Source organism: Neolamprologus multifasciatus, chromosome 16 (genome assembly GCF_963576455.1).
Source record: "Neolamprologus multifasciatus chromosome 16, fNeoMul1.2, whole genome shotgun sequence".
In the NCBI taxonomy this organism is placed as follows: domain Eukaryota; kingdom Metazoa; phylum Chordata; class Actinopteri; order Cichliformes; family Cichlidae; genus Neolamprologus; species Neolamprologus multifasciatus.
In genome coordinates this window covers 14,255,945-14,281,501 of record NC_140454.1, presented here as the reverse complement: position 1 = coordinate 14,281,501, position 25,557 = coordinate 14,255,945, and the positions used below count along the sequence as shown (strand labels likewise).

General features: G+C 39.9%; 2 protein-coding genes across 12 annotated transcripts in view; both read left to right on the top strand.

Annotated features, from left to right (window-relative positions):
• The window catches only part of mcf2lb (mcf.2 cell line derived transforming sequence-like b), a 46,341-nt gene extending 30,986 nt beyond the window's left edge, over positions 1-15,355 (top strand). For 4 of the 11 annotated variants that reach the window (XM_085136684.1, XM_085136675.1, XM_085136683.1 and 1 more), the window contains exons 5-34: positions 2,037-2,156; positions 2,285-2,401; positions 3,425-3,574; positions 3,698-3,822; positions 4,428-4,542; positions 4,615-4,734; positions 5,817-6,008; positions 6,104-6,295; positions 6,508-6,667; positions 7,368-7,426; positions 7,523-7,608; positions 7,760-7,826; positions 7,916-8,031; positions 8,130-8,199; positions 8,295-8,387; positions 8,731-8,823; positions 8,930-9,055; positions 9,471-9,692; positions 9,787-9,879; positions 9,971-10,049; positions 10,157-10,229; positions 10,393-10,499; positions 10,768-10,860; positions 11,342-11,401; positions 11,907-11,972; positions 12,121-12,198; positions 12,629-12,738; positions 13,495-13,607; positions 13,696-13,799; positions 13,917-15,355. In XM_085136684.1, coding sequence (XP_084992810.1) covers positions 2,037-2,156; positions 2,285-2,401; positions 3,425-3,574; positions 3,698-3,822; positions 4,428-4,542; positions 4,615-4,734; positions 5,817-6,008; positions 6,104-6,295; positions 6,508-6,667; positions 7,368-7,426; positions 7,523-7,608; positions 7,760-7,826; positions 7,916-8,031; positions 8,130-8,199; positions 8,295-8,387; positions 8,731-8,823; positions 8,930-9,055; positions 9,471-9,692; positions 9,787-9,879; positions 9,971-10,049; positions 10,157-10,229; positions 10,393-10,499; positions 10,768-10,860; positions 11,342-11,401; positions 11,907-11,972; positions 12,121-12,198; positions 12,629-12,738; positions 13,495-13,607; positions 13,696-13,799; positions 13,917-13,996 — 3,279 coding nt within the window. In that variant the 3' untranslated portion in view covers positions 13,997-15,355. The remainder of the gene's footprint in view (positions 1-2,036; positions 2,157-2,284; positions 2,402-3,424; positions 3,575-3,697; positions 3,823-4,427; positions 4,543-4,614; positions 4,735-5,816; positions 6,009-6,103; positions 6,296-6,507; positions 6,668-7,367; positions 7,427-7,522; positions 7,609-7,759; positions 7,827-7,915; positions 8,032-8,129; positions 8,200-8,294; positions 8,388-8,730; positions 8,824-8,929; positions 9,056-9,470; positions 9,693-9,786; positions 9,880-9,970; positions 10,050-10,156; positions 10,230-10,392; positions 10,500-10,767; positions 10,861-11,341; positions 11,402-11,906; positions 11,973-12,120; positions 12,199-12,628; positions 12,739-13,494; positions 13,608-13,695; positions 13,800-13,916) is intronic. The other 7 variants (XM_085136686.1, XM_085136676.1, XM_085136679.1 and 4 more) reach the window with 6 other exon arrangements.
• A 671-nt stretch (positions 15,356-16,026) lies between these two features.
• Positions 16,027-25,557, top strand: part of phf11 (PHD finger protein 11) — an 11,083-nt gene continuing 1,552 nt past the window's right edge. The window contains exons 1-16 of the mRNA XM_085136687.1: positions 16,027-17,705; positions 19,296-19,400; positions 19,486-19,619; positions 19,753-19,787; positions 19,876-19,979; positions 20,693-20,763; positions 20,874-20,923; positions 21,012-21,091; positions 21,181-21,203; positions 22,478-22,548; positions 22,638-22,726; positions 22,844-22,863; positions 23,181-23,215; positions 23,314-23,366; positions 23,758-23,917; positions 25,146-25,535. Coding sequence (XP_084992813.1) covers positions 17,544-17,705; positions 19,296-19,400; positions 19,486-19,619; positions 19,753-19,787; positions 19,876-19,979; positions 20,693-20,763; positions 20,874-20,923; positions 21,012-21,091; positions 21,181-21,203; positions 22,478-22,548; positions 22,638-22,726; positions 22,844-22,863; positions 23,181-23,215; positions 23,314-23,366; positions 23,758-23,917; positions 25,146-25,535 — 1,582 coding nt within the window. The 5' untranslated portion in view covers positions 16,027-17,543. The remainder of the gene's footprint in view (positions 17,706-19,295; positions 19,401-19,485; positions 19,620-19,752; positions 19,788-19,875; positions 19,980-20,692; positions 20,764-20,873; positions 20,924-21,011; positions 21,092-21,180; positions 21,204-22,477; positions 22,549-22,637; positions 22,727-22,843; positions 22,864-23,180; positions 23,216-23,313; positions 23,367-23,757; positions 23,918-25,145; positions 25,536-25,557) is intronic.

Below are 25,557 nucleotides of genomic sequence, written 5' to 3'. Positions count from 1 at the left end.
TGGCGCTATCTGTCGAGTGGAGGTTCTTCCGTCTGTGCGTTGGTCTATGTCTGTGAGAAAATACGGCGGCTGAGGAGTGATGCTCTTTGTCTTTTACTGTGCATCTATGTAGATGTGTGTACTGGTGCATATGTGGGCTTGTGGGCCTGAATGTGGGTCAGTGTGTTTTTGAGGACAGCTGAGCTGAGTCTTATGAGAGAAAGTGTTTGTAGACTGGTCTTAATTAAGTCTGTCACTACCTAAAGCTTGTCATTTATCAGGCTCCTCCTGAGGCGTGTGTGTGTGTGTGTGTGTGTGTGTGTGTGTGTGTGTGTGTGTGTGTGTGTGTGTGTCAGCCATTGTCAAAGAGCAAGTAGTGCATGACTGCCAGAGACCACAGATCCAAGCAACATGGATGAATGCTTGGAAGCTAAGACTGGATATATAATATAGTGTCAGCTCCCAAAACTGTCTGTAGCCTTTAGCCAATGAGAACTTTAATTTAAAGAAGATAACCTGCTGCACATGAATATATAGTTATATTTCTAAAAAATATATATATTTTTAATTCCTGCGACTGTTTTAGAAAACACACTGTGTTAGTTGGACTATATTTAGCTAGTGCACTAGGACTCACAGCAGTGCCTTTGTTCAATGTATTCTCTGAAGGTTTAACAATACGTTACATTAAAGTTCCTAACAGCTATTCTGGACTCTTACCAGGAATCGAATATATCACGCTTTGCTACACACAGGCTCAGATATAAATTTGCATATATATTTCTTGGGATTTTTTTTTTTTTTTTGATGGTGATAAAATATAGAATCTTACCAGATTTACCATTAAAGTGGCTCGTTTCAGATTTGTTTCTGCACAAGACTGCCAAATCCATTAATCATAAAATAATTAATAACAGGCCTGTTTTATGATAACACCTACCACTACCAAACAGAGCCATATGTTCTGCAGATTGCATGATTCATCTCTGCAGATGGTGAATGACCATTTTAACCAGTTATCTTCCTTCTTCCAGCGGGTCAGTAAGGACAAACAATGGATTGATTTATTAATCCCATTAATAATGCTGCTCCCAAGAGGATTTCTTTTATGAACAATGTATTCGCTCTCACTTCTGCTTGGACCAGCATTCCCCAACTCACTCGAGGAGGATGGCCAATCAGACAAACCATCCATTTAGGTCATTAGCTAATTAAAGCTGCATTATCTATTGTATTGCCTGAAGAAGGGAGATCAGCTCGTGCCCTCCGTGCTCATCCAACTGCTCTTGCAGCAGTGCGCAGTCTGTCAGTGGGTGTCAATCATGACATTTTAATTAGCTTTTATTGGGTCTGGTGGCTGAGTGTGTGTGGTAGATGGACAGAAAGATAAATATAAAAAGGATTTATGTGGATGTTCTGAACACATGAAGCAAAACTGTTTTGCTTAGTGAAATCTGTTTTTGTGCTGAGTATGTTGTTTGAAGCAACTGTCTTTGTTTTCTTTTTGCAAAGAAATAATCAAGTTAATTATAGACATGTCCCCTAGTGTTTATACTGTGCAGCCAAGCTGTGAAAAGGGCTAAAAAATACTCCTCAGATACAGGGATAAGATGTGAAATAGATGTGTCTAAAAAGGAGATACATTGATAACTTCCTTGTCACCAAACAAATCAAAACTATGCCAGTTCAGCTTGACAATGTCAACTGAGTAAGGGGAAAACCTGATTGAATGTGCTTGCACACGTGTGTGAATACGCCGTCTACCTCATTATTCATGCAGAAGCATCTCAGAGACACAAAGATTAATGTCCCTGGCATGCGATGGCGCCCTGCACCCTCCACATTTTCTTCATTCTCTGGTAGTCTACTAGCTTCTTCACATCGGTGTTATCACGTGGGAGATGGAAGGAGAGACAAAGGGGGAGAGTAATATATGAGAAGTCCATGCTGTCAGCAGGAAAACAAAAGAAGAACAAAACAGAACATGTACAACTGAAGTGTGATGTATAACTGACTTGCTTGCCTTACTACATACTCGGTCTCCTTTCCTATGGCAGGGCTCCTTCCCAGGGAACCTCCAGCTGGTTCTGGTTCTGAGGCCCACTACCCTTCTGCAACGCACACTCTCCGACATCCTCTTCAAGTTCAACAAGGATGAGTTCAAGATGAAGGTGCCGGTGCGTGCGCTTTGGGTCTCCTGTGCAAAAACACACTCATGTCTATTCCATGAGTGACTTGTGTTATCCTCTCAAATAGGGAAAAAATGAAGAAGCTGCTTAAAGATGTTGATGTTTGTCTCTCTCAGGTGATTATGTTGAGCTCTATAACTGAGCTGCACTCTTATATTGATCGCACCCAACTGACTCAGGAGCTCGGGGGAACACAGGAGTACTGCCATGAGAAGTGGATCTCTCACCGCACAGTATGTACTGTTCAGTACTGTCCATTGATCATAAGACATTTTTTAAAAAAACTTTTTCTGCATGCCTGTAAGCAAGGGTTAAAGTGGGTTTTGGCAGAAGGGAATATTCAATGCAGCTGTACAGATTAGGGGCGGGATCATTTAAAAATAATACTTTAAGATCTAATTTAAACTGAAATGTGCTACCCTTGACATAATGACTTACAATGAACACCACAACCTGCACTGCTTAGTCTATGTGTGCCACAGTGCTGTAAACTAACCACTACAGCCTGCACTGAAATCCCCAACATTTTCATCCAGCACATATATATGTACCATGTATAGGTCCAACATCTGATGACCAAAAAATAAGCATGATTACATAAGCTTTAAATTTCCAGTTTATCAGATGCCTTTGAAAATAATTTCTCCTCTTCCTCTCCTGTCCTCTTTGTCTTATACCTTTCTCCATCTCTATGGGGAACTTACTATGCCGTACACAATTGGCTCACAGCCACACTGTGGTCCAAACGGTACAGAAGTAGTTTGTATTTGCTGATATTTGCTGAACTTTTTGAAGCATTTGAAATTACCTGAAGGTTATAAGTGTTACTCTGTTTATCCATGAACACCTTACTTGTGTTCATGCTGATGAGAAGGATATTGACGTGGAAGCTGGCTTGTAAGTTGGCTGCAGCACATGAAAAATTAATTTTTCGGTTCTATTAGATATTAAACTGCTAATAAGATTTGATCACTTATTAGCTAAAAGTGCCAGAACTGGATCCATCCAGTCTACTTTATCCGCCTATACGGTAAGATTAAAATGTAAAGTGAAATTTGCAAATTGAGTACTGACGATATTGTCATAAGGTTTTCTACTTACAGACTGCAATTCGGAACTAGCCAATCCCCTCAAAAGTGCACTTTATGATTTGTTTTACATGTTACAAGAACACAGTGCATTTTATCAGCATCACCTGAGAATGAAAATTTGGCATTTTCTCGATGAAAATCTCTGTTGTGTCTCGCGTGACTCAGGCTATTGAAGGCTTTGCACTGATGGTAAAGAAAACGGCACAGACTCTGCAGTCATTTGGGACTGAGCTGGCAGAAACTGAACTCCCAAATGAAATACAGGCCACAACCATCCTTCTGAGCACACACACCAGCAAGAAAGAAAGAATGAAGGTAATACCTTCAAATATAAAAAATGCATTCTTTGAAATTACAAGAGTAATATGATATGCATTAATTGCTTCATTGGTCTGTTCAGATAATGCACACTTGCCCCATCTGTCTCTGTATTTCTAGGAGGATATACTGGTGGCTCTGGGTCAGGGCAGCAGGCTGTTGGAGAGCATCAATGAGCCTGTAGTGCGAGACCCTGACCACAACATGAACCAGGATGAACTGGAGAATCTGGCTACAGTTCAAAGGTTGGAACCAGTTACACCAGTGGCACAGCTGCGGGACGGTGACTGAAAACTAAAAAACTTCCAGTCATGACACATTAGGAGATATTAGAGGAGCACTTTTTTCTTTGTTGATTGAGACAGAACTTTGAACTTTTTGTGGGATGAATATTTGTTTGAAATTCATAAATAATGATTCCCTAGATTTTTTTGGACATGCTTTGAACCAAGTTAAAATTAAGAGCTAAGCATATCAGGCCAGCACTGAATTATAAAGGCATATCACATCCTGATGTATTTACGTAACAAGAATTAAAGCCTTTTTTTAAAATGCAAGATATTTTTTTCCTGGCCTGTTTCATCTCTTTTCGCTATTTTAGGAATATTGTTTCAAGTCAGTATGCTTTGAGGTCATTTTCATTTATTTTAAGGCACACTGAGAGAACCGATCTCCACAATAATCATAATAGTTATTGCCACTAAATAGCATAAAAACATGCAAACACAAAAGACCAAGGGGATCTGAATACCTCAGTCAGCATTCTCTGCTTCATTAATTTTCCCCCTACGGCTTTAGCTCGATTTAATGCTGGCTCTTTCCTCTCCGTCTTTCTCGCCTTGCCTGGCAGATTGCTGTCTCAGCTGGACGAGACAGAACGAGCTTTTGATGAGTTCTGGGTGAGACATCAAACCAAACTAGAGCAGTGTCTTCAACTGCGCCACTTTGAGCATAACTACCGAGAGGTGAGCTGGACTTTTTTTATATATTGAAATCCCGCATACTGGATCTCTTCAAAACTTGTGTTTCTGGTGCAGGTGAGGGCTCTGCTGGATCAGGTGTCTGAGAAACTTGCAACCTTCGCTGAGGTTGGGATCAGTCCAGCCCATGCTGACCACATCTTCATTGAGCTCACGACCTACGAGGAGAAAGTCTGTGTAAGTCACACCTGAATCATCACAATTAAAGCTTTGTGTAATCAGGACGCAAATAACTGAATAAGATGCTTTATAATATGGATGGGGGTGGAGGGGAGGTGTTCTGTTTTCTTTTTTGTCATTTCGAAATTACATTACACTCCAAAAACAAATCACTGGCTGTGTTTTAGCAGATGATTGAAATTAAATGATTTTTTAAAGAAACTTTCATGTAAGAAAATTTAAAAACCGAGATGTGCTTCATTTCGTTCAAAATTACTAATTTGTTTGCGATTTTATGTAGTAAGGTTGATAGAACAGATAATAGTGGTCATCATCATCATCATGAAATGTAATTAAACATCTTTATATTTCATATTCATGTGTAAAATGTCTAAAGTGCAGCAAATTTTCTCAAGTTTTCTTATTTCATAATGTGCTTTTATCTAATAAAGTACTGCACAGAGGACACAGGGATCGCTAAAAAAGTCCAACTTAAGGACATCAAACTAGATGAGTTTCTCCCAAACTGTGAGAATAATTAAAGTCCATACAGATAATAAGAAAAAAAACAAAGCTTAAGGAAAGTTAGCAAGGAGCAAGTGAACTCTGATGACATCAAGGGTGGGAAAAGAACAAGGTTGTGTCTAAAAATACAACAATCTACACAAAAAATTAAACAAATTTAAAGTAAAAGCGTAAGTAATTCAAATTGAAACGTGCTATGCACTGACTAACAGAGAACGACATACTAAGCAAGAAAGACCTAAATAAAAAAGTAGTGCAATCAGCTTTAAATCAAGAACCAAAACTATATCAGCAGCTTCATCTGGACAAAATCCCATTACACTTTGCAGGAACTCTTAAATATGAGCTTTTAGGCCTATATTTCCTAAAAATTGTGTCACAGTTCCACAGTGCATTCAAAGCACAATACCTGTGTGCACAACAACCCCATATATGTTTGACTCACTCAGTGTCTATAACCCAACTGGACCTCTCAGGTCATGTCAGTGTGCTTTCAATAACTGTGGTCCTGTTCTTTGGAACAAACTGTCTGAGCTGAGGTCAGAACTGAACTGTTGTACTACACTGGTCCTCAGGAGGTTCTGGTCAGAACTGCAGCCTTGTCCCAGGAGGGTGATGAACTGATCCAGAAGTCCCACTATGCTGAGGACTCCATTCAGCCCAAATGCAGTGAGCTTAGAACAATCAGTGAAATTGTGAACAACAATCTGAGAGCCAAGAAGGACCATCTCCTCAAAGCCAGGGAGCTACACCACCGGCTGGAGCGGGTGAGAAGACAACTGCATACATGCCCCCATTAGTCCCTTTGTCTTGTGTTGTTTCTGGTTTTTCCACTTTCATTCTCCTCTGCTCTCCTCTGCAGGCATCAAAGTGGGTTGATGATGGCATATACCTGCTAGCTTCTCAGCCGGTTGATAAATGTCAGTCACATGAGGGCGCAGAGTTGGCCCTGCAGGAGCTGGAACGTTACCTGGATAATGCAGGCGAGAATCAGCTGACAGACCTCAGCACCATCTGGAAAGAATACGAGGCTGTGCTGAACCAGCAGTTCAGGGTAAGAGGACTGACATGTGAGGAGAACACATGTGTTGCATTCAAACGTCACATCGCTGAGGTTTCCGCCAACAAAAATGACCACATTAGTGCTAATGTCTAACATTGCATAATATCCCATCTCAGATTATTGTGTTACGACTTTACTGATGTTGGCATACATTAATAACACATTTAATGGTGACACTTTTCCGGTGGCTTCCTGTGCATCAGGACCAAGTGGAGAAAGTTTTCCAGAAGCAGGTGTCCATGCAGGAGATGTTTGACAAGAGGAGAGTCAGCCTCAAGAAGCTAGCAGCTAAACAAACCAGGCCTGTGCAGCCAGTAGCCCCGAGACCCGAAGCCTTCATCAAATCCCCTCTCAGCTCACCTGGTCAGTCTTCACACGGCCGTACATTACACTCGTCATGCAGTGCAGAGCCTTTTCAGACAGGTTTTTGTGCTCTTCAGTCTTAGCATTACTTGAAGCCTGTTGATGCTGTGTCCAGCTCTTATGTGTGCATTACCTGAGACCATGCATTAACAGTCCATTTTCCACTGTTCAAACACAATGAGGATACATAACTTATTGCAAAACAACCTTGTAGAAGGAAATTAAAAATCTTATACTTATATATTTTTAGCTTGAAATCACTATTTTCAGGACAAAAACAATGTATATGTATGTATGTATTTTCTTTATTTATCCTGGATCCTAAATGTATGTAAATGTGTTTTACATACAAGGACCTTTACACACTCTCCAGTTAATTTATAGTTTTTCACAGCTATTCTATTAGTCAGTATATTGAAGCATTGACAGTAATAGAAACCACATAACCTCTTTGTATTAATTGTACAAAATTGCCACACAATGTGTAATAAACATGTTGCAAAAAGGATGTTTCAAGCTGCAAGCATTACTGAGCTGAAACCAGCTTCTTACAATAATAAAGTATTTGGAAACCTTGAATGCAGCTTTTCTAATATTATGCCACATTCCTCATGACCAGCTAAAATGATCAAAGTAGTTATTAATAGTTATTACATAGTTTAATAAGTTGAAAATCATCCCTGTATTTTCACATCCCCAGCACGCAGAGCAAAGCTGGAGAAGAAATGCTCAGAGACAGACTCCGGCAACTGTGAAAAAGTGAGACTCAAGATTCTGTTTGTAAACTGTTGTACAAGTGTTTTCTGAAGACTTTGGAGTCTGTTTCATATCAAATGTTTCCCTTTTTTTTTTTAGGGAAATGGCCAACTGAAGAACGAATACAGTAGCAGCAGACATACCTCTCTGTCAGAGGAGGAGGAGAACCTGGCAGTGCTCAGGCGGTGAGGGATCAACACTAACTCTTTCATCTGTAATCAAATTACACAGCAGATGGGCTGTGTGAAAAGGGTTATCTGGGGATCTAAAGCTCCGTGCAGCTATCTGAGTACACCAAACTCCTTACTTGATCTCTCTGCCTTTGCCTTTCTGCAGACATGTTATGAACGAGCTGCTGGAAACTGAGAGGGCTTACGTGGAGGAGCTGCTCTGTGTCTTACAGGTGTAGAATCACTCCACAGAAGGTTTCCTGCCCTCTCTGTTTTTCCTGCTCTGTGTATTTCATATTGTGCTTTTGTTGGTTTGTTTCAGGGATACGCCTCTGAGATGGATAATCCAGCAATGTCTCACCTTATCCCTGCGCCTTTGCAGAACAAAAAGGAGGTTTTGTTTGGCAACATGCCGGAAATTTACCACTTCCACAAAAGGTAACGGAGCGCCATCTGGTGGTCACTGATCATATCTGTGCTGTGTTGGACATTAAGGCCAATAAACACATCCTTTTTTTTCCCTTTTTTTTTACCAGAACTTTTCTGAGGGAGTTGGAGCAGTACACAGACTGCCCAGAGTTGGTTGGTAGATGCTTCTTAGAGAGGGTGAGTGAAGGGTGAGATAGCCGAGAGACACACATCTAATTTTACTGAAGGAAGGGACTGTGCTGTACAAATCTTTTTCATTGCTTTCCCCTCAGATGACAGACCTGCAGATCTATGAGAAGTACTGTCACAACAAACCTCGCTCCGAGAGCCTGTGGAGGCAGTGCTCAGACTGCGCCTTCTTCCAGGTGAACAAATCAGCCGTCAGCACGTTCGTGTTAGCCTAACCCATTTAACATTTCATTGCTTGGGGAAATAACAACCCCCTTAAAAAATATTTTTATTTTTTTTGGAAACAACTTTAATTCAGTTGCCTAGTTACCAAAAATTGCAAACTGATTTTTCCAGCTTCCAGTGGTAAATTAAAAGCTATAATATTTGAAAAACACAGCATTATATAACAACTCAAGTTACCAAGTTAAACACATTTTTCAGTGAGATACAGTAGCTCAAAAGAGATTTACGCTCAGGTGAGCAGAGTAAAAAGGTGTTAATGTTTTATTTGACATCATTTTCTTTTTATTACATCAGGAATGCCAGAAAAAGCTGGAGCATAAACTGGGTTTAGATTCATATCTCCTGAAGCCGGTTCAGAGGATTACCAAGTACCAGCTGCTACTGAAGGTGTGAATCTATCTGTTGGCCACAAATCAAATGGACTCTACAACTGTTTTTTTCCGTTTTCATGTGGTTGCTATGAGCTGCTTCTTCGGTTTTGTTCTAACTTCAGGAAATGCTGAAGTACAGTAAGGGCTGTGAAGGGGCTGACGACCTGCAGGATGCGCTGACCTCCATCGTGGGGATCCTCAAGGCTGTCAATGACTCCATGCACCTTATCGCCATTACAGGATTTGAGGTGAGACATTAAACAGGCCCAGAGTTTATCAGTCACCTAACAGATGCTTGGCATCCACTACATGGACTCTCAGAGCCACCATAACCTACAGTTTATAGTTAAATATCTAGAATGGAAGAAATTTCACAAACTGGCCTGCTGCAAAGGTGCCCAAATATCTGTGAAGGTAGAGTGAGACTGCATGGCTAGGAGCTTAATTTTATAGGCTACACCTGTGGCAATGGGACTGCTAACACCTGAATTCAAGGAATAACAGTTGCCACCCAATACTTTAGTGTATGTCACTGAGATGTCATGGAAGTCAGATAGGTTCTGAGGTGAAACTTGGGCATCTGTAAACTATTTTAGAGCATATCCAGTGTGTTTTTGTTTTTAAATTAAAGTATCTCTTCCCTTTAACTCATTCATTTCTCAGGGTAATTTGAGTGAGCTGGGTAAACTGCTTATGCAAGGGTCATTCAGTGTGTGGACCGAGCACAAGAAAGGCCATGCCAAGGTTAAGGATCTGGCCCGTTTCAAGCCCATGCAGAGACACCTCTTCCTCCACGAGAAGGCCCTGCTCTTCTGCAAGAGGAGAGAGGAGAACGGGGAAGGTTATGAGAAAGCTCCTTCATACAGCTTCAAGCAGTCCCTGAATGTGAGCCCATCTAAGGTTGCAAATTGCATTTGATTGTTTTTTTTACTTTTGTGGTAACAAAGATGCATATTTCTCTTCACTGTTTATTGAACAGATGAGAGCCGTGGGCATCACTGAGAATGCAAAAGGGGACAACAAAAAGTTTGAAATTTGGTGCAACTCCAGAGAAGAAGTCTATATTGTTCAGGTAAATAAACAAAGGCTAATAAAGAACAACTACTGAGCAAATACTCTGATAATGGTTAGATTTTGAGGGGTGTACATCTTTTTTGTCTCAGGCACCAACGGCTGAAGTCAAAACCACTTGGGTAAATGAGATCAGGAAGGTCCTGACGACCCAGCTGGAGGAATGCAGAGGTACATTCATGTATTATGAAAGCCCTTATGAAAGTTTTTCTATAACTTATGCCTTATCTGAAGTGATGTTCCAGCATCGCTGTTTTTCTCTCATTTGTGTCATTCAGAAGCAAGCCAGCAGAGGGCACCAGATCAGGCCACCCATGCTCCACCTGTTCCCACTGGAACCGTAAGTCTCAGGTAAGTCTGAACTCCCCACCTCATTTACTTTCTCTCACTGGTGTTACAAACATTTTCCATGTGATTGCCCTTTGTAAACGTTTAATAATCTGGGCCAGTTCTTTCAGAAATTGTTGAAGCTTCTTATGTTACTCTCTTCTCTTACTCTCTTCTCCACTTGCAGCCCATTCAAGACAGGCCAGAAGAGCATTAAAAAGGGAGACGAGAAGAAAGCTGAGTCCTGCAGTCCTGATGTCAATTCCTCCTCTTCTGTAAAGGCTGCAGGGAAAGGTGAGTGAAGAGCGCACGAGAGATACCCGCCTTGTTTCTTGTTAAATTTTAACTTTAACATTTGCAATGCATGTGTTGCATCAACTCTGTTTTACCCTACCTCTGTGCTTTCCCACTTCTTATGATTGATTTGTGTCTTAACTTCTCATCTCCAATGAATCAAGTTCCATTTTCCCTTCGTATTGATCTTCCCTCTTAACCCAACTTACCTTCTTCCTTAATTCTTTTTGTCCGTCTGTCTTGTCTCCTTGCTTTCCGTCTGGGTCAGATGAGGGTGTGACAAGCCCGACCTCAGACAGAGCTGCTGTGGCTAAAAAGCGCTTTACTTTACAGGGCTTCAGTAACCTCAAAGCTCAGAAAGGTAACTGCAAGCCAGAGATTTTCCATTATCCACCTGATATGTCATCGTCTGCATCTGTGAAACAAAAAAATAATTTTTCCATTTAGTGTGACGCAATACATTTTTGTTTAATCATCTTAAGACACTAATATTACATCAATTAGAAGCTGGATCACTCTCCTGTTTTTAGGACAAGAAATAATCAGGCTCAAGTGAGTTTGCAGGAAGTTATTGCTATAAATCATCATAGATCATATACAATTATGTTTTTAACCTATTTCCTGACTTTGTCACAACTTCTGGGTAAAGCTAACTTCTTACAGCACTCTTTTCACTGTTACCACAAAGACATGAGTGTGGTTTCTTTTAATCCAACTTTCATCAAATTAATGTGTAAGCCTTTTTTTTTTTTAATGTTAGACTGTTGCTCTGTCTGGAGAAAGTATCTGGGGGATTTTATTAAAGCCTTTTAGTCAGAAATGCTGCATGCTTCCCTCCACAGAGCCCTCAAGTACTGATGACAAAAGTTTTACATTACCCATGACAGTCTTCCCATCATCAGGTATCACACAGCTCTAGACCCCAGTTTGATTTCATCCAGTGTAATGGCATTTCCACAGTTGACATTTTGACTTTGTTAAGAAAAGCATGTGAATCTGAGCAGGTGTTGAAAGTTATGTCAGGGTAAAGAATATCAGAACCACAGAAGTGCAAAAACCTTACACCTGCATACTGTAACATGTCAAAATGTCTCCCGTGAACGGCCTCTGTGTTACTGAAGCACTTTTTCTATGGCAGCAGCTTCTATTCTGAAATCTTGCAGAGTTCAGCTACTTTTTGCAGGTGCTGTTTTAGTTAGAGTTACTTTTCTACCTCTGTATTAGTTGACTTTTGTTTGTTTTATTAGAGTCTGAGCTGAGAAAGTGCTGTTTTCTATGCCTCCTTTATACCTTTCCTTCATTCCTTTCATAAAAATAGGCCTTTTGAATATTACTTTTTGATAATTATGTATTTCTTGATTTAACTTTCAACCTCATCTCTTCTTCTTTTTACTTTTTTTCCCCCAGGATCTCCCACCAGCCCAGATCACAAGACGAAACGCCAGAGTGATCCCACACCATTTGGCTTTAAAGGTAATGTTCAGCCACTGCATAGCCTCCTTGCTGGGTTAGTTGTTTTCCATAATGCTTGAATACATCCAAGGTCTTACACAGGTTTGGTTGGCTGCAGCTACTGCAGGAAAAGTGACTAGCTGTGTTTCCATTGCCTCCTGTCCCTCAGATGCAGGTCCTCCAGCCCTCCACCTGACCAGAGCCAGGTGGTTCAGCACCTCTAGTCTCTTACAGACAAAGTGGAGAGGTATATTGGCACTAACCTGCCCCAGCTGGCTGTGTCAGGGTGTTTCACTGCTATGAACCTTTTAAAGGCAGCGCGTTTGTCCTTTCCACATGCCCTTCAAGCGCAGAGAAAATCATAGAATACCCTCTGACACAGAGGCATGTTTGCCTGCCCACTTTATACCTCTGTTTGAAGAAAGTTTAAAATATGAAGTTGCATGCCAGTCTCCACCATCTTGGAGTTTTTCTGTAGTGCATAGTTGTGGATCTGATTGTGTAATCTGGGATTCCTGATTTTAGCCACTTTTGTTCTAACAATGGGGACCTTATCATGGTTCTTCCACACTCACCACTCTCCCTTCAGGTCACGTACATGTTTGACAGTAGCTGAGGCTGAATGTTGTTGCAAACTAAGTACCCGTTTTGTTTTGTTTTTTGCCTCTTCTGTTCAGGCTGGAATAAAGCCTCCCTGTCACTCGATGCCTCAGGGGAACATGATGGCTACTCCAGCGCTGAAGATCCTCTTAACTCTGACCCAGAAGACGAAAATGGCAAGAAGCTGGTGAGTCACTGTGTATGACTAACAGATAGCAGGCTTGTAATCACAGTGTTGGTGCTATGGTATCCAGTATTTATATCTAAGGTTACATTCAAAGTTTTCAGACATTTGATATCATTGTTGGTACCATAACACTGCCAGCAGAAATAGAATACACTTTTATGTCAGTATTGCTCTTAGCTTCAGACAACAGTGATGGAACGATTCCCAGTATTCGTGCTATATTATATAATGTGTGCAAGTCTTTCTGCCATTGTAGAAAAGTATTGCTGTACACTTTAGTTAATAATAACAGTTTAAAACTGTAACTTTATAAGTACTTGATAAAGTTACCACTGTTGTGCTCGTAGGAAGATGCTGCTGCTTTCCAATACTGATAAATTCAGAAGAAAGACTTCCACAAACAGCTGAAAGCTTAAAGCTGATTTCAACTCTTGCTAACCTTTTGTCAAAACTCTGATATCAATTACTGCTGAGTCTTATTAATCTGAGCTGTCACAGAATGACTTCAGAACTGTCATAAAGTCATTACTTTCTAATAGATCTAAAACTGTAGTGTAAAGTGAAGAAGAGACAATTCAACACGCATGAAACATGATTTTGGAGGTCTGGATGAGCCTATGGTAACTGAAGGCATGCAATTGTCTTTTGTATTGTGTGACATTAATGGAAATCCATTTATGGAATTATCTTAACGTGTTACTCATGATCTGGAAAGATTGCTGAATTTCTCTTGAATCTTATCTTGACTATGAATAGTGTGCTGGAAAATACACTGTGACAGCTGAGTATGAGATCGGTGGCGCTCAAGAGCTCTCTGTGAAGAGCGGAGATGTAGTGCAGCTGGTCAAGGAGGGGGACGATGGACAGTGGTGAGGTTACAACCTTATATTATCTATGTGAACTAATAAAAAAATCTATAATTTAGAAGCATTGGTTTAACTATACTTGTGTGTCTAGGCTTGTGCGTAACTTAAACACATCTAAGGAGGGTTGGATTCCTGCTGCTAATCTTATCAACCTCATTGGAAAATCAAAGTCTTGTCAGTCTCTCACCAGCTCAGGTATTCTAAGAAACAGTCCCAAATAAATCATGTCAAAATCCAACATGCATTTGTTACACATGCATTACATTACATTACACATGCATTAACTCCTCAATATGGTTGTGTTTCAAACAGAAGGCAGTGGCTCTGGGAACCTCAGCACATCATCTAGCTGCAGTGAGACCTACACGAGCTTCTCTGATATCAAACCCTGAAATACTCTGCACTTTCTTCATCATCAAACTGCCATCATTCCTGCATCATGTGGCTATCTGTACTGTTTTGCCAGCATCTGTATTCATGAATTTTGTCAATTTTCCACAGAAAACAGAAGTTACAAAGGTAACTATAGTTTTATGAATTCTAGGATCACTGCCGGTGGCAGTAAACAAAATGTCTCCTCATAGTCTGCACATGTTGAAATCTTATATAAACAAAATCATATGCATGATGTGTAGGCTACCTGTGCATATGCGGTGTAAATAACTTGGTAGGCTACATATGAGCTCTATGAAACTTCTCATGCTGAAATTTTCCAAGTGACCAGCATGACTGGCAATCATCTTGGGTTTCACAGAACCACAGTCATCAAACTTCTGTACTGTTTTACTTCTTCCTTACTGCCAGTGGCAGTAAACAAAGTGGATAACTTAAAGCAGCATCAAGAGGAACAGACATCTTCTAGTCAACCAGTGGCTGGTAACGTGAATCCACAGGCTGACAGAACCACACAAATGTACACGGTGTTCCCCAAGATGCCGCTGCACAGATTACACAGATGGAACACCCTACATTGCTCTCCAGGAGGTGGCCGCACCCCTGGTTGAGTGACAGACGACACCTGAAGAAGGCAGGCACACCTGCTATTCCATATGCCTGTTTCAACCTGTTTACAGCTCAGTGGGAATGCCCCGGTATGAACACATCTTTTCTCTTGTTCTTTTCATTATAAGAAATCAAAGACAGGTCCCATGTTGCAGTGCCCCCCATGTTCCACTGTTCAAGGTCCTAGCACACCTGCCATAATAGGAAAAGACCAGCAGAGCTTCAGCTCTTCCAAAAAGTTCTTCTTCTGAGTTGCCAATAGCAAATACAAACCAGCCACACCTTTAAGAGGGCAAAGACTACGCTCTGACAATAACAGTCTGAATGACAACCTCCTACCCCAAGGGATGCTTACTTCCCCGACATAGATTATAGATCATTAATTATCAACCTAAAGAACAATTAACCAAGAAAAAACACTCGGCTGACAGCATGAAAATCAACGGGGCTGGGCTACCAGGGGGTATTTCTATCACATTTTAGCATATAGGATCTCACCCTGTGTGGCATATGAGGAGACATATTTGCTGAGTTTTCCTGCCATTGGCAGTCATGAGTTAATGAAACAAAACCTATACATTTACTGTGAAGGAACAAAACACATGCATATGGTAATTTCACTGTATAGATCTGTCATGGAGACAGAAGATCCACATGCTGATAATGTAATAGATGTATGAATGGGCCAGCAGGACTGATCTCAGCGAATGCATCTATTTATGCTCCCACTAAAAGCGGGGAGAGGTTAGTGGACAACAGCTGTCTTTGTGTTCACATGCACTAATTTCTTCAGGAGTTCATATTTTAACTCTGAATGAGCAAGAGGGCAATGTCCACTTTCTTTAGCTTGAATGAATTTTTCCCGCCTCTCTGTCCACTTTTTAAAAAAACGTTTATTTATTTGTATGAAGCACCCACAGATATTCATCCACTCTTTAATTTTATTGTTGTCTGTGAACTCTCCTCCTGTCAGTCTGTCATTAGAAACCTGTTCTGTCACCAGCTCTCCAGAGTTTGTGTGTGTGAGCTTTTGTCCTTTTGCTTTTGTCTCTGATAGCCTGGTCAAACTCTTTGTGCATTTTCATATATGCTACAGTTTTACAAATGTATCCATGTGAATAATGGGAGGTCACTGTATAGGCTAACTTATTCCCAGCAGAGGGAAATGTTTGGAATGTAGATATTGTTTATTAATATGTGTCTGTCATGATATGTCTGTCAAAGGAGATGCTATATTGTACATTAAGTATGGTGATGTCACTGCTTTGTGACTTGTCCAGTTTTTTTTTTTTTTTTTATATAAATGACTTGTGACAATTCACTTACCGTCTCTCTCACTCACTCTCTCTCTCTCTCTCTCTCTCGGTGCTGAGATGTAATCTGAAGCCTTCTGTTTTTGATTTCTGAATCACCCTGAAACATTTCTGTAGCCAGCTGTTTCTCAAAGAGCTGTGGTCGTAGGCTGACAACAAAAAGCGAGAAATGAAACTGAAACAATTTAACGGGTTGCCAGGTCTTTTCATAGCTTTCCCCCCAATAACTAAATAAATAAATAAAACAAAAACAAAAAAATCGTAGTAAGGAACTACCCTTTCATTGAAATGTGGTATTTGACACACACACACACACACACACACGCACACACACACACACACACACTATTTACGGCTTTTGGAACCCCATAAGAAACTTTTCTAAAATAGTACTAAGGATCATTTCCTTAGATAGACAAAGGGTTGAACCGTGAACTAATATAGGTTGCAATGTAGGTTGCTTTTGCCTACACTTTTTTTCCCCAGCCAGAGGACATTTTTTATTACTAATAAAAAAAAAACACCTTTAAAAATACAAAATATTGTATCATTATCAATTAATATCATAGCATAGTAAATATTCACCGGAAATAATAAGCCGATAATAAATCTTATTTGGTGAGCAGCCAAATGTTAGTTGTTGTTTTTTTTGTCGGGTATTAAAGTGAAGGTAACCTACAAATAGTTATCCAAAGAAGATAGATATTAGTCGCAATTTCGCATTAGTTCCTCTCTCCGTCGATCGAAATGCGTTTCCATGCGGTGGTGACTGAAAGGAGGAGGTTTCTGATAGAACCTGGCAACCCCAAAGAAATGGGCGGCGAAGTAGATAAGAACAGTGTTGCCAACTTAGCGACTTTGTCGCTATATTTAGCGAGTTTTCAGACCCCTTTAGCGACTCTTTTTCTAAAAAGCGACTAGCGACAAATCTGGCGACTTTTTCTGGTGTTATTGGAGACTTATTTATGACGACTTTTTGACGTGAAAACGCGTATCGCTCTTACTCTCAACAAGCAGCGGTGCTGCCGTGGGCGCCTCACCCGTGCCAAAGCGCTCACGGGCAGAGGATAGTCCTCCCCCAGCTGCTATGAGGGCAGGTGATCTTCACACCTGTGCGTCCAAACGGCAAATGAATCGCGCATGAGCGAAGCCTCTGCTCCCGCACTGACTGTAACGCAGTCAGTTCTTCTTTTACTGTTATGCTGTTTTATGGATCACAAGGTTTAAAACTACTTATAAACACACACACAGTAACTCCACCAGAGTGCCAATTTCGGGTCACTTTTGCCGGTCCAGGCCCGGATAAAGGAGCAGGGTTGGAATTGTGACATTAAAAAAAAACAATAATTGCTAAAAGAAATTTAATTTGTAGTTCTAAATAAATTCTAACTGCATTTAGGACGTTTTTTACTCACTTTATGTCTCTTCCACGACGTTATTTCTCTCTCCAACAACGTAGGTTACAATTACATTAGCATGACAAATTATGCAAATTAGGTAATGACGTCATTTGGCGACTTCTAGCTACTTTTAGGACAGCCAATAGCGATTTTCCTTACTAAGGAGTTGGCAACACTGGATAAGAAATCGTTTTTGAACAGCAGCGCTGATTCAACATGGACGCATGCGAGCAAGCCTGATAGAAAAAGTGGAAGCGGTGTGTTTGTCGGTAAAAAAAATGAGCAATAGCAGAGTGGCCTGCATACTTTGTCAGCGATCCAAAGAGACGAAGATAACCGGAGCCTTGTCGACTAAAGATGAAGTCACGGCTCATCAGAACTGCCTGGTAAATACAAGCACGCTTGTTTTGTTCTTCGTCTTTATTTCGTGTGTAACGACGAGGACGTGATTCACCGCTCAGTGCAGCGGTTAAGTCCACAACGTACCTGTGGACAAGAAGTGTGGAAAAGTTATAAAAATAACGCACACGAGTAATTTTTCCTGACGCTTTTAATTTCCTTATACCACCTTTGATAAACGTACAAATTGATTCATGCATATAAACCTTCCAGCACTTTAAAGCTATTTTTATCAGTGTCACTGAGACTTTTTATGTGGACAAATAAAAGATATATAAAAGTCATTTAGCCAAAATCTGATTGCAGCTTCTACCTTGTGGCTCAAGATGACTTTATATCATTCATGAGGGATACATTTGACATATGTTTCACATAGTAACGGCCAACAAGTTATTTATAACAGTTTAAATACAGGCAATCACTTATTTTTTTTGGCAAATACTGGCAATCGCCTTTTGGCCCAGCAGCATCAAAAGGCCTGAAAGACCACAGAAGACAACTAAAGTGTGTGATCACAAATTCTTTCTTTGGTTGAGAGAAAAAAACAACAACTTGATAACATGTAAACAAGTAAGTTGGTGTAGTATTGTCTAGAGACTCCTTCATGAATGGAGATGCAGACGGTTTACGAGGTGCACACCGCGGTTTACACTCAAGAACATGAAGGTCAGATTAGACTTTGCCAGAAAAAAGTCAGCAAAAGAGCCTGCACATCGTGAGCTGAAGCATACTACATTATCTATGTTTTGTTGTGAGCATGGCCAGCACTAGTGTTTACTGATGATGGGATTGCCGATAGGGCTACAGTCTCAGCTCAGATTCAGCCAAATGCTGCCAAACTGATTGTACAGCCCTTCTCAGAGTGAATGAATAATGCCCCAAAGTGCTCTGCCAAAGCAGTATACTTAGTGTCAAGTCAGTCACCTGATCTCAGCCTAATGCTTTTTTATTTACTGAAGGCACAGCCACACACACGGTGTCTGCACTCAAAGCTTAGCAGAGGATCTTAACTGAGGAAACATGACATTTGGTGGCTTGTTTATGAATTTTAAGTATCGGCTTACTTAGTCTAATAAACCAAATCTATTATTTTAACTGATTATATCTAAGTGTACATCCATGTTTTCATTACTTTTTTTTTTTTTTTAAAAATACACTTCAAGAGGGGACACTTGCACAAGCACATGCATTTACACATACTTACCTGGATTACCTTAACCTTTTTGAGTTGCTTTAGGACAAATGCCATATTTATGAACTCACAAGTTTAGGGTAGATGTAGCTCAGGAGGTAGAGCAGGCCATCTACTAATCTGAAGGTTGGCGGTTCAATCGTGGTTCCTCCAGTCCAAGTCAAGTCCTCCAGGGCCCAATTGATGTGTCCCCTGAAGTGTCAATGTTGGATAGAAAGTACTTAAGCATAGAAGAAAAGTGCTTGGGCGAATGAGTCATGCTGCATAAAGTGCTTTAAGTGGTAAGGTAGAAAAGCCCTCTGTAAGAACCAGTCCATTTACCGTTTTTCTACTTCATGCTCATTTATGTCCTCCATGTGAATTTCGTGTTGTTTGTTATTTCCAGTTATTTTCTGCTGGTATCTTTTGCCGGGATTCACCACAGTCCGATGACCTGTTTGGCTTCTCGGTGGGGGATGTGCTGAATGAGGTGAAACGAGGAAGCAAGCTGGTAAATATATTAGAAATTGTGTGATTTAAAGTATGGCGCGCACTGGGAGCAATGCTTAAATGTCTTACTCCTTTGTTTGCATTAGACCTGTAACCACTGTAAGAAAAAGGGAGCCACTGCTGGGTGTGAAGTCAAACGCTGCAAAAAGTCCTACCATTACCCGTGTGCTCTTAAAGAGGGAGCGACAACTATTGAAGATGATGACCATGGGCGCTATGTGTCAGTTTAACAAATCTGCTTAATTGCCTGTCGAAAAAGATATTCAGTTATCCTAAAAATAAAAACTCCTGCTGTGCACTGCTTGGGACAATTGTAGTTGTCTAAAAATGTGTTTTATGTGTTTTTCGAACAGGATATACTGCTCATCTCACTCCGAGCAGCAAACACGTAAGTTTTGAATTTTTATCCTTTATCCTGTCACCATTTATTCAGTGTATGACAGACTTTGATTTTCATTTTTATTTCTCATGACCAGAAAAAAGTGCTTCCACAAATGAGTTTGCCTCTTCCACCAAAAAGCCCAGAACCTCCAAAAAACTCAAAAACTCCCCAAACCCCAAAGCACCCGGACCAACGAAGGTTAGATTTATGGATTTACTAAAACAGACTTTTGGGGGGGAAAGGCCTCCATCTCTCTATAGCAGCTTGATCCTGTAGTTTTAGGTTTGTTGTTGTTGTTTTTGTGTGTGTGTTTTTTTTAGTAATTTCAACGAAAGGCCAAATTTTGCTATGTGAAGCAATGTAGCATGGATCGCAAGAATGCACAGATGGAAGTTGATTGACTAAGATTTGCTAACAATGCACTAACTGATAAACACAGACCCGAACAGTTAATTTCTGTAGTTAACCAAATGGGTCAAAATTAGTAGATCCCATGAGGAATTAAGCAAAATAACAGTGTAAGTGCAGACTTTACACATGCATGTCTGTGCGATTTCCTACATCAGCAGTTGGGGTGCTGAACATACTCGAGTCAGACTCAGTCAAAGACATGACCACAAGTCTGATGATACCATTACAAAATCAATCATCAATTCAGCCTTATTTGTATATCACCAAAGGACAACAACGTTCACTTTAGAGTATTTTATATTGTAAGGTAAAAGTGTGTACAGTAACACATAAGCAAGCATTTGGTGACGGTGAGAAGGAAAAATTCCCTTTTAACAGGAAGAAACCTCCACCAGTGGAAGAGAGCCAGAGATTATCATCATTAACCTGTGAGCTATGTGGTGCATTTGTGTGTGCGTTCTCCTCTGTTATAAATAACCAATCCGTTTTGTTTTCATGAGGTATGTTGCCTAACCTGTGAGAAGAGAGAAGGTAATATCAGCTTGGAAAGTTTGTCTAATAGCATTGTTATGTGAGTATTTACAAACAGGTTTTTTTTCCCCTTTTTTGACTTATTTGTCTATGGTTTAATTTTTCTGTTTCTTATGTATCACATTGTAATTAGCAGATGTGTGTTTTTAGGTCATATTGTGACAAACATGCTCCTGCGTCACTTAAGAAGAACACCGATGGTAAGTGTTGCCCAGAGAGATTGACATTTACTATGAAGTCGTTATTTTTTCCATTGTGCCAAATACTAAATTGCTTTGTAATTGGCAGGAGAAGGTACCGCAGCTGGATCCTCTGTACACAGCTATGACTCCAGCTCATCTAACAGTACAATGTGTAGTTCTTCCAAGGTATTGTTCACAGTCACTTAAACTTTTTTAGTTCTATTTTCAAGTTTGCTTGTTATTTTTACAGTTTTTTGTCTTTGCTTTTTAAACAGAGACGGTTGAGTGACTGTGACAAGTAAGTATGGGATGCTCGCTATTTCTTGAACAATAATTTTATGTTCAGAATTTTGGCTAGAATATCACCCTTATATCTAATATTGTAGCTTAAATGCTCATTTTAAAAGTCTGTACAGTTCGATCCTTCGTTCTTTCTTACTTTAAACAACTTCACACTTAAAACCCTAGTTGTTGTTTTTTTTCACCCACAAAACAAGTCAGGAACTCAAGTGGTTCTATATAGTCTTAAGTCACTGCTCATTTCTTTATATTTTGCTAGGAAATGGGAAATAGGCCCATTTTAGACCCGCAATATTGGATAAGGAAAAGAGAATGAATGAATGAATTTATTTTCAATCTTGTAATTTATTTAAGTATTCTACAGGAATAATTCTCCAGGCTTCTTGCCAATCAGAAACCTTCCAGGTGGTATTGTATGGTGGATGAAAATCTGCCTTTTCTAGATTTATGTTCCATCATTTTTGGCAAAATCCCCAACGCCATCAGAAACCATTTCTGATTTAGTGAACAGTAGATGGATCATCTGGGCCAGATGCATCTCTCAGGTCTTGATGTGACGTGACATGACTTGTCCATACTGGAAGTACTGTGCATCTGTTGTAGACAGCTTTTAAGCCCCTCCGTGTGTGCTGTTTCCTCAAATTTTTTTAAGGATACACTGCACACCATGTTGAGATTTGCCAGGTTTTTAGCTACAATCTCTTTGGGAATAACCTTGCTGGTGCAAAAAATATATATTTTATACCCTTTAAACTGTTTTACACATATTTTATACCAATCCTTGGTATTTTACATAGATTCAACTAAAGAAGTGGAAACAAATTATGGGGGTGGGGGGTGTTTGCAACTGGCAGCTAGTAACAAAGTGCCTGAAAATACAATTTCAAATGGGTTCACTGGTTTAGTGCACTTTTTAAGCTTGAATGATTCATAGATCAATGTTAAGGGGTTTAACAAACAAAAGAAACATTCATCTGAAAATGCCCAGGTTTAAGGACTGGACTGGAAATGAGCGATAAAGCAGCCAATATCTGAAGAAAAACCTGAAATCAGAAAGCCTGGAGAGCTATTGCTCAAGATCACTTTAAAAAATAACAACAAACAACAAAATAACATTTCTGCTTGACAATATAAAGAAATGAGAAGAGCAAATTGTGTCCTGTCGGTTACAATAAAAATGGTGCAAACCTTTTTTTTTTCCTCCTTCTTATATATTTTCCCTGGTTATCCACCAGCAGATACAGTTGTGATGATTCCTTACCTTTGTTACAGGCAGGAGGAGACCCTCTTGAAACCTAAGCTTCGTCGCTGGAAGAGGAGACTTTCCGATTCTTCAAATTCAGGTCAACCCCGTTGCAAGGGAAGAAAATGTAACCTCTGTGGGCTTATCACTCTAGCTAACAAACCCCTTTCTTTTATCTTATATATATAGTTGACAATGACAATAACACTCCAATGGATATATACGCCCCATTAGAGTCGGATATAGATGAAAATGCAAACTCCGTTCCAGAGCTTGAAGTACGCCTAATCATTCATTAATTCTTCAATAACATCACTGTATGCTGAATATGTCTAATAATTTGAAGTCTCCATCTTTGTCCTGTCATGTGTTGATTTCCCTTGTCGTGATGGCAGACTGTGCCTGAGGTTATCAGGTAGGTTTTGCTAGTTTTGGAGGGGTTTCTGCAGGGGGGGGGGGGAGTGTCTCACTAATATTTGTAATTCTATGTATATAAAATTATGAAAAAGTTGTCCAGAGTTAACCAGTAAAGCTAATTACCTGCAAGTTTCAGTAAATTGCAGCCTATCAAAGCACCACCAAAAGGCACAAACATGTCTTATGAATGCAATTATCCCCTATGAAATCTTAGTTTTTCCCAAAGGGCTTTTGCATACATACTTTTTTTTTTCTTGGTCTGTAAAAAATGTCAGCAGAGGGTCGTTTTTTGAAATTATATTTTCCACTTTACAGAAGAGACACCACGAGTCCTGCTGGGTCTTTATCAGGTAAGCAGTTGTTGATTCAGTGTGTATAGTTTGCTAAATATTTTTTTTAAAGATATAAATATTTATTTTTTCAAACTCCTCTTGTCTGGTTCTTTTAGGAAATCGCATTGAGGATGAATTTAATGATGAAGACGACACAATCATAGAATCAGTGAGTTCTCTGATATTGTGTTAATTGTTGTCCTTAGCAGCTATAAATGGTCTTTTTTTGTGTTATACGTTTAATATTTGGTAATTTAGAGCTATGAAGATTTGGTCTTGTGTGTATGTGTATGTGTGTATATATATATATATATATATATATATATATATATATATATATATATATATATATATATATATATATATATATATTTATTTATTTTTTTATTTTTTTATTTTTTTCTAAATAATATATCTTTATTTATATCTCTCTCTATCTATAGATAGATATAGATATAGAGAAATATATATATATATATATTTTCTCACTAAAGGAAATCCCTCTTTTTGCACGGGATTCATATGAGGTGTGATGAGATGTGTTTTCTTTGTCTTCTGAGGATACTGAGTCAGAGAGTCTGCTGCTTCCCGTAAAGATCTGCATACAGACCCAGTCACTTACAATGTCAGCTGGTGAACTCTCACCTCAGAATGAATCTGCTCCACCTGAAGATGTTCTGGTTAATGCAGATGTAGAGCCGATCGTAGATAAACATGAGGGTAAGGTTTCTCCTCCTGTGACTGATCAAATGTTTTATAAGACCAAAGAGCTTTGATAATGATTACACAGCAGTTAGGCAAAACTTTTATCTGACTATAAAGACACCTGTATAGTACGGAAGAGGATTAGGGCCACTGGGGGGGGAAAAAAATGGGCACGTCTTTTTTTTTTCTTTCCTGAATTCTGAGAAAAAAGTCAGAATTCTGACTTCAGAATTCTGACTTTTTTCTCAGAATTCTGACTTTTTTCTCAGATTTCTTTTCCAGTGGCCCTAATCCTCTTCCGTAGTATGGCCTGGGTGGGCTACTATAGGGAACAAGAATTGCCTCTGAAAGTTGATGTGTTTGAATTTGAAAAATGGGACGTTTAAGGATTTGAGTGGCTTTGACAAGCCCAGTGATAACAAGACTGGGTCTCAAAAACAGCAGGTCCTCTGGGCTGTGTCCCTATATCCAATAATTATTTCCTACCCACGGTGGTCTAAGGAAGGACAACCAGTAAAAAGGCAACAGCATTAAAGGCACCCAAGGCCTGTGTAGTCCAGTAACACAGGAGAAAAGCTACAGTCACACAAACTTGATGGCTATGGATTGCAGTTACAACAGCCATAGAAGGAAGTAGCTTTGTGGTGTAAAAAGGACTATCCTGATTGCAAAAAAAGAGGAATATAAAACTTTAAGCACTTTTTGGAGAGTTTATGATCTCAGCAAGTAGTTTAACACAATTGCACATCTATGGGATCTGCTGACAAAATGAGACCCATCCATGAGGCCCTGCCTTGCAGCTTAAAGGAGCTGCTACTGTCATATTGGTTCTCGATACCTCAGGAAACCTGCTGAGGACCCTGCCTGCCTTGACAGCTCAAAGGTGTTACTGTGGCACAAAGCAGATCTAATATTAAGGCAGGTGATTTTAATCTTTTGGCTGATTAATCTTTATGATTTTTATGAATGAGAAAGAAGTCGCGCTACGAGAGTATTTCACATTTATAAAACACAAAGTGAAGGTTATGTGCAAGCTTTGTTTGAAAAAGCACACAATAAAATTATTAAGACACATTCACTGAAAAATGTAGAAAGAAGAATTGTGCCATGTCAAACACTTATCTAGAAAGCTTAGGAAATTGCTGTTGCATGAAATGTGTAGATTTTTTAAGAGTCAGACAGGAGTAAGGGTTTTGAAATGATAAAAAGCTGGGATTACTTATAGAACTAACTCTCTTCCTAGGGTCCAGTCTCGAGCAGAACGCTGTCCAAACCCCAGGTCAACTCACCGGTGGATCCTCTGTCTCACCCCCAAACTCCACTGCCCCCCCTCCCTCTCCTGGCCAGTCCAAATCTCCCCCTTTATACTTCACCTCCCTGAAGTCTCATACTTCACCTCCCTGCACTAGCTTGGCCATAGCCCTGGCTCTGCCTGAACGTGCCAGTGTATCCATTAACTCCTCCTCTTCCTCTCCTGTGGCACTTCCCTCAAGTCCAGAGCCCAAAATTGACTCCAGCAGCTTCTGGAAAAGCTGTAATGCAGCGGGATGTACAGAGGCCATCTTCACTGACTTCCTTGATGGGATGAAAAATATCTCCAGCAAAATCCAGTCAGATCAGGCCAGCCAGGAGGGTAAGGGTGTATGACACTTATG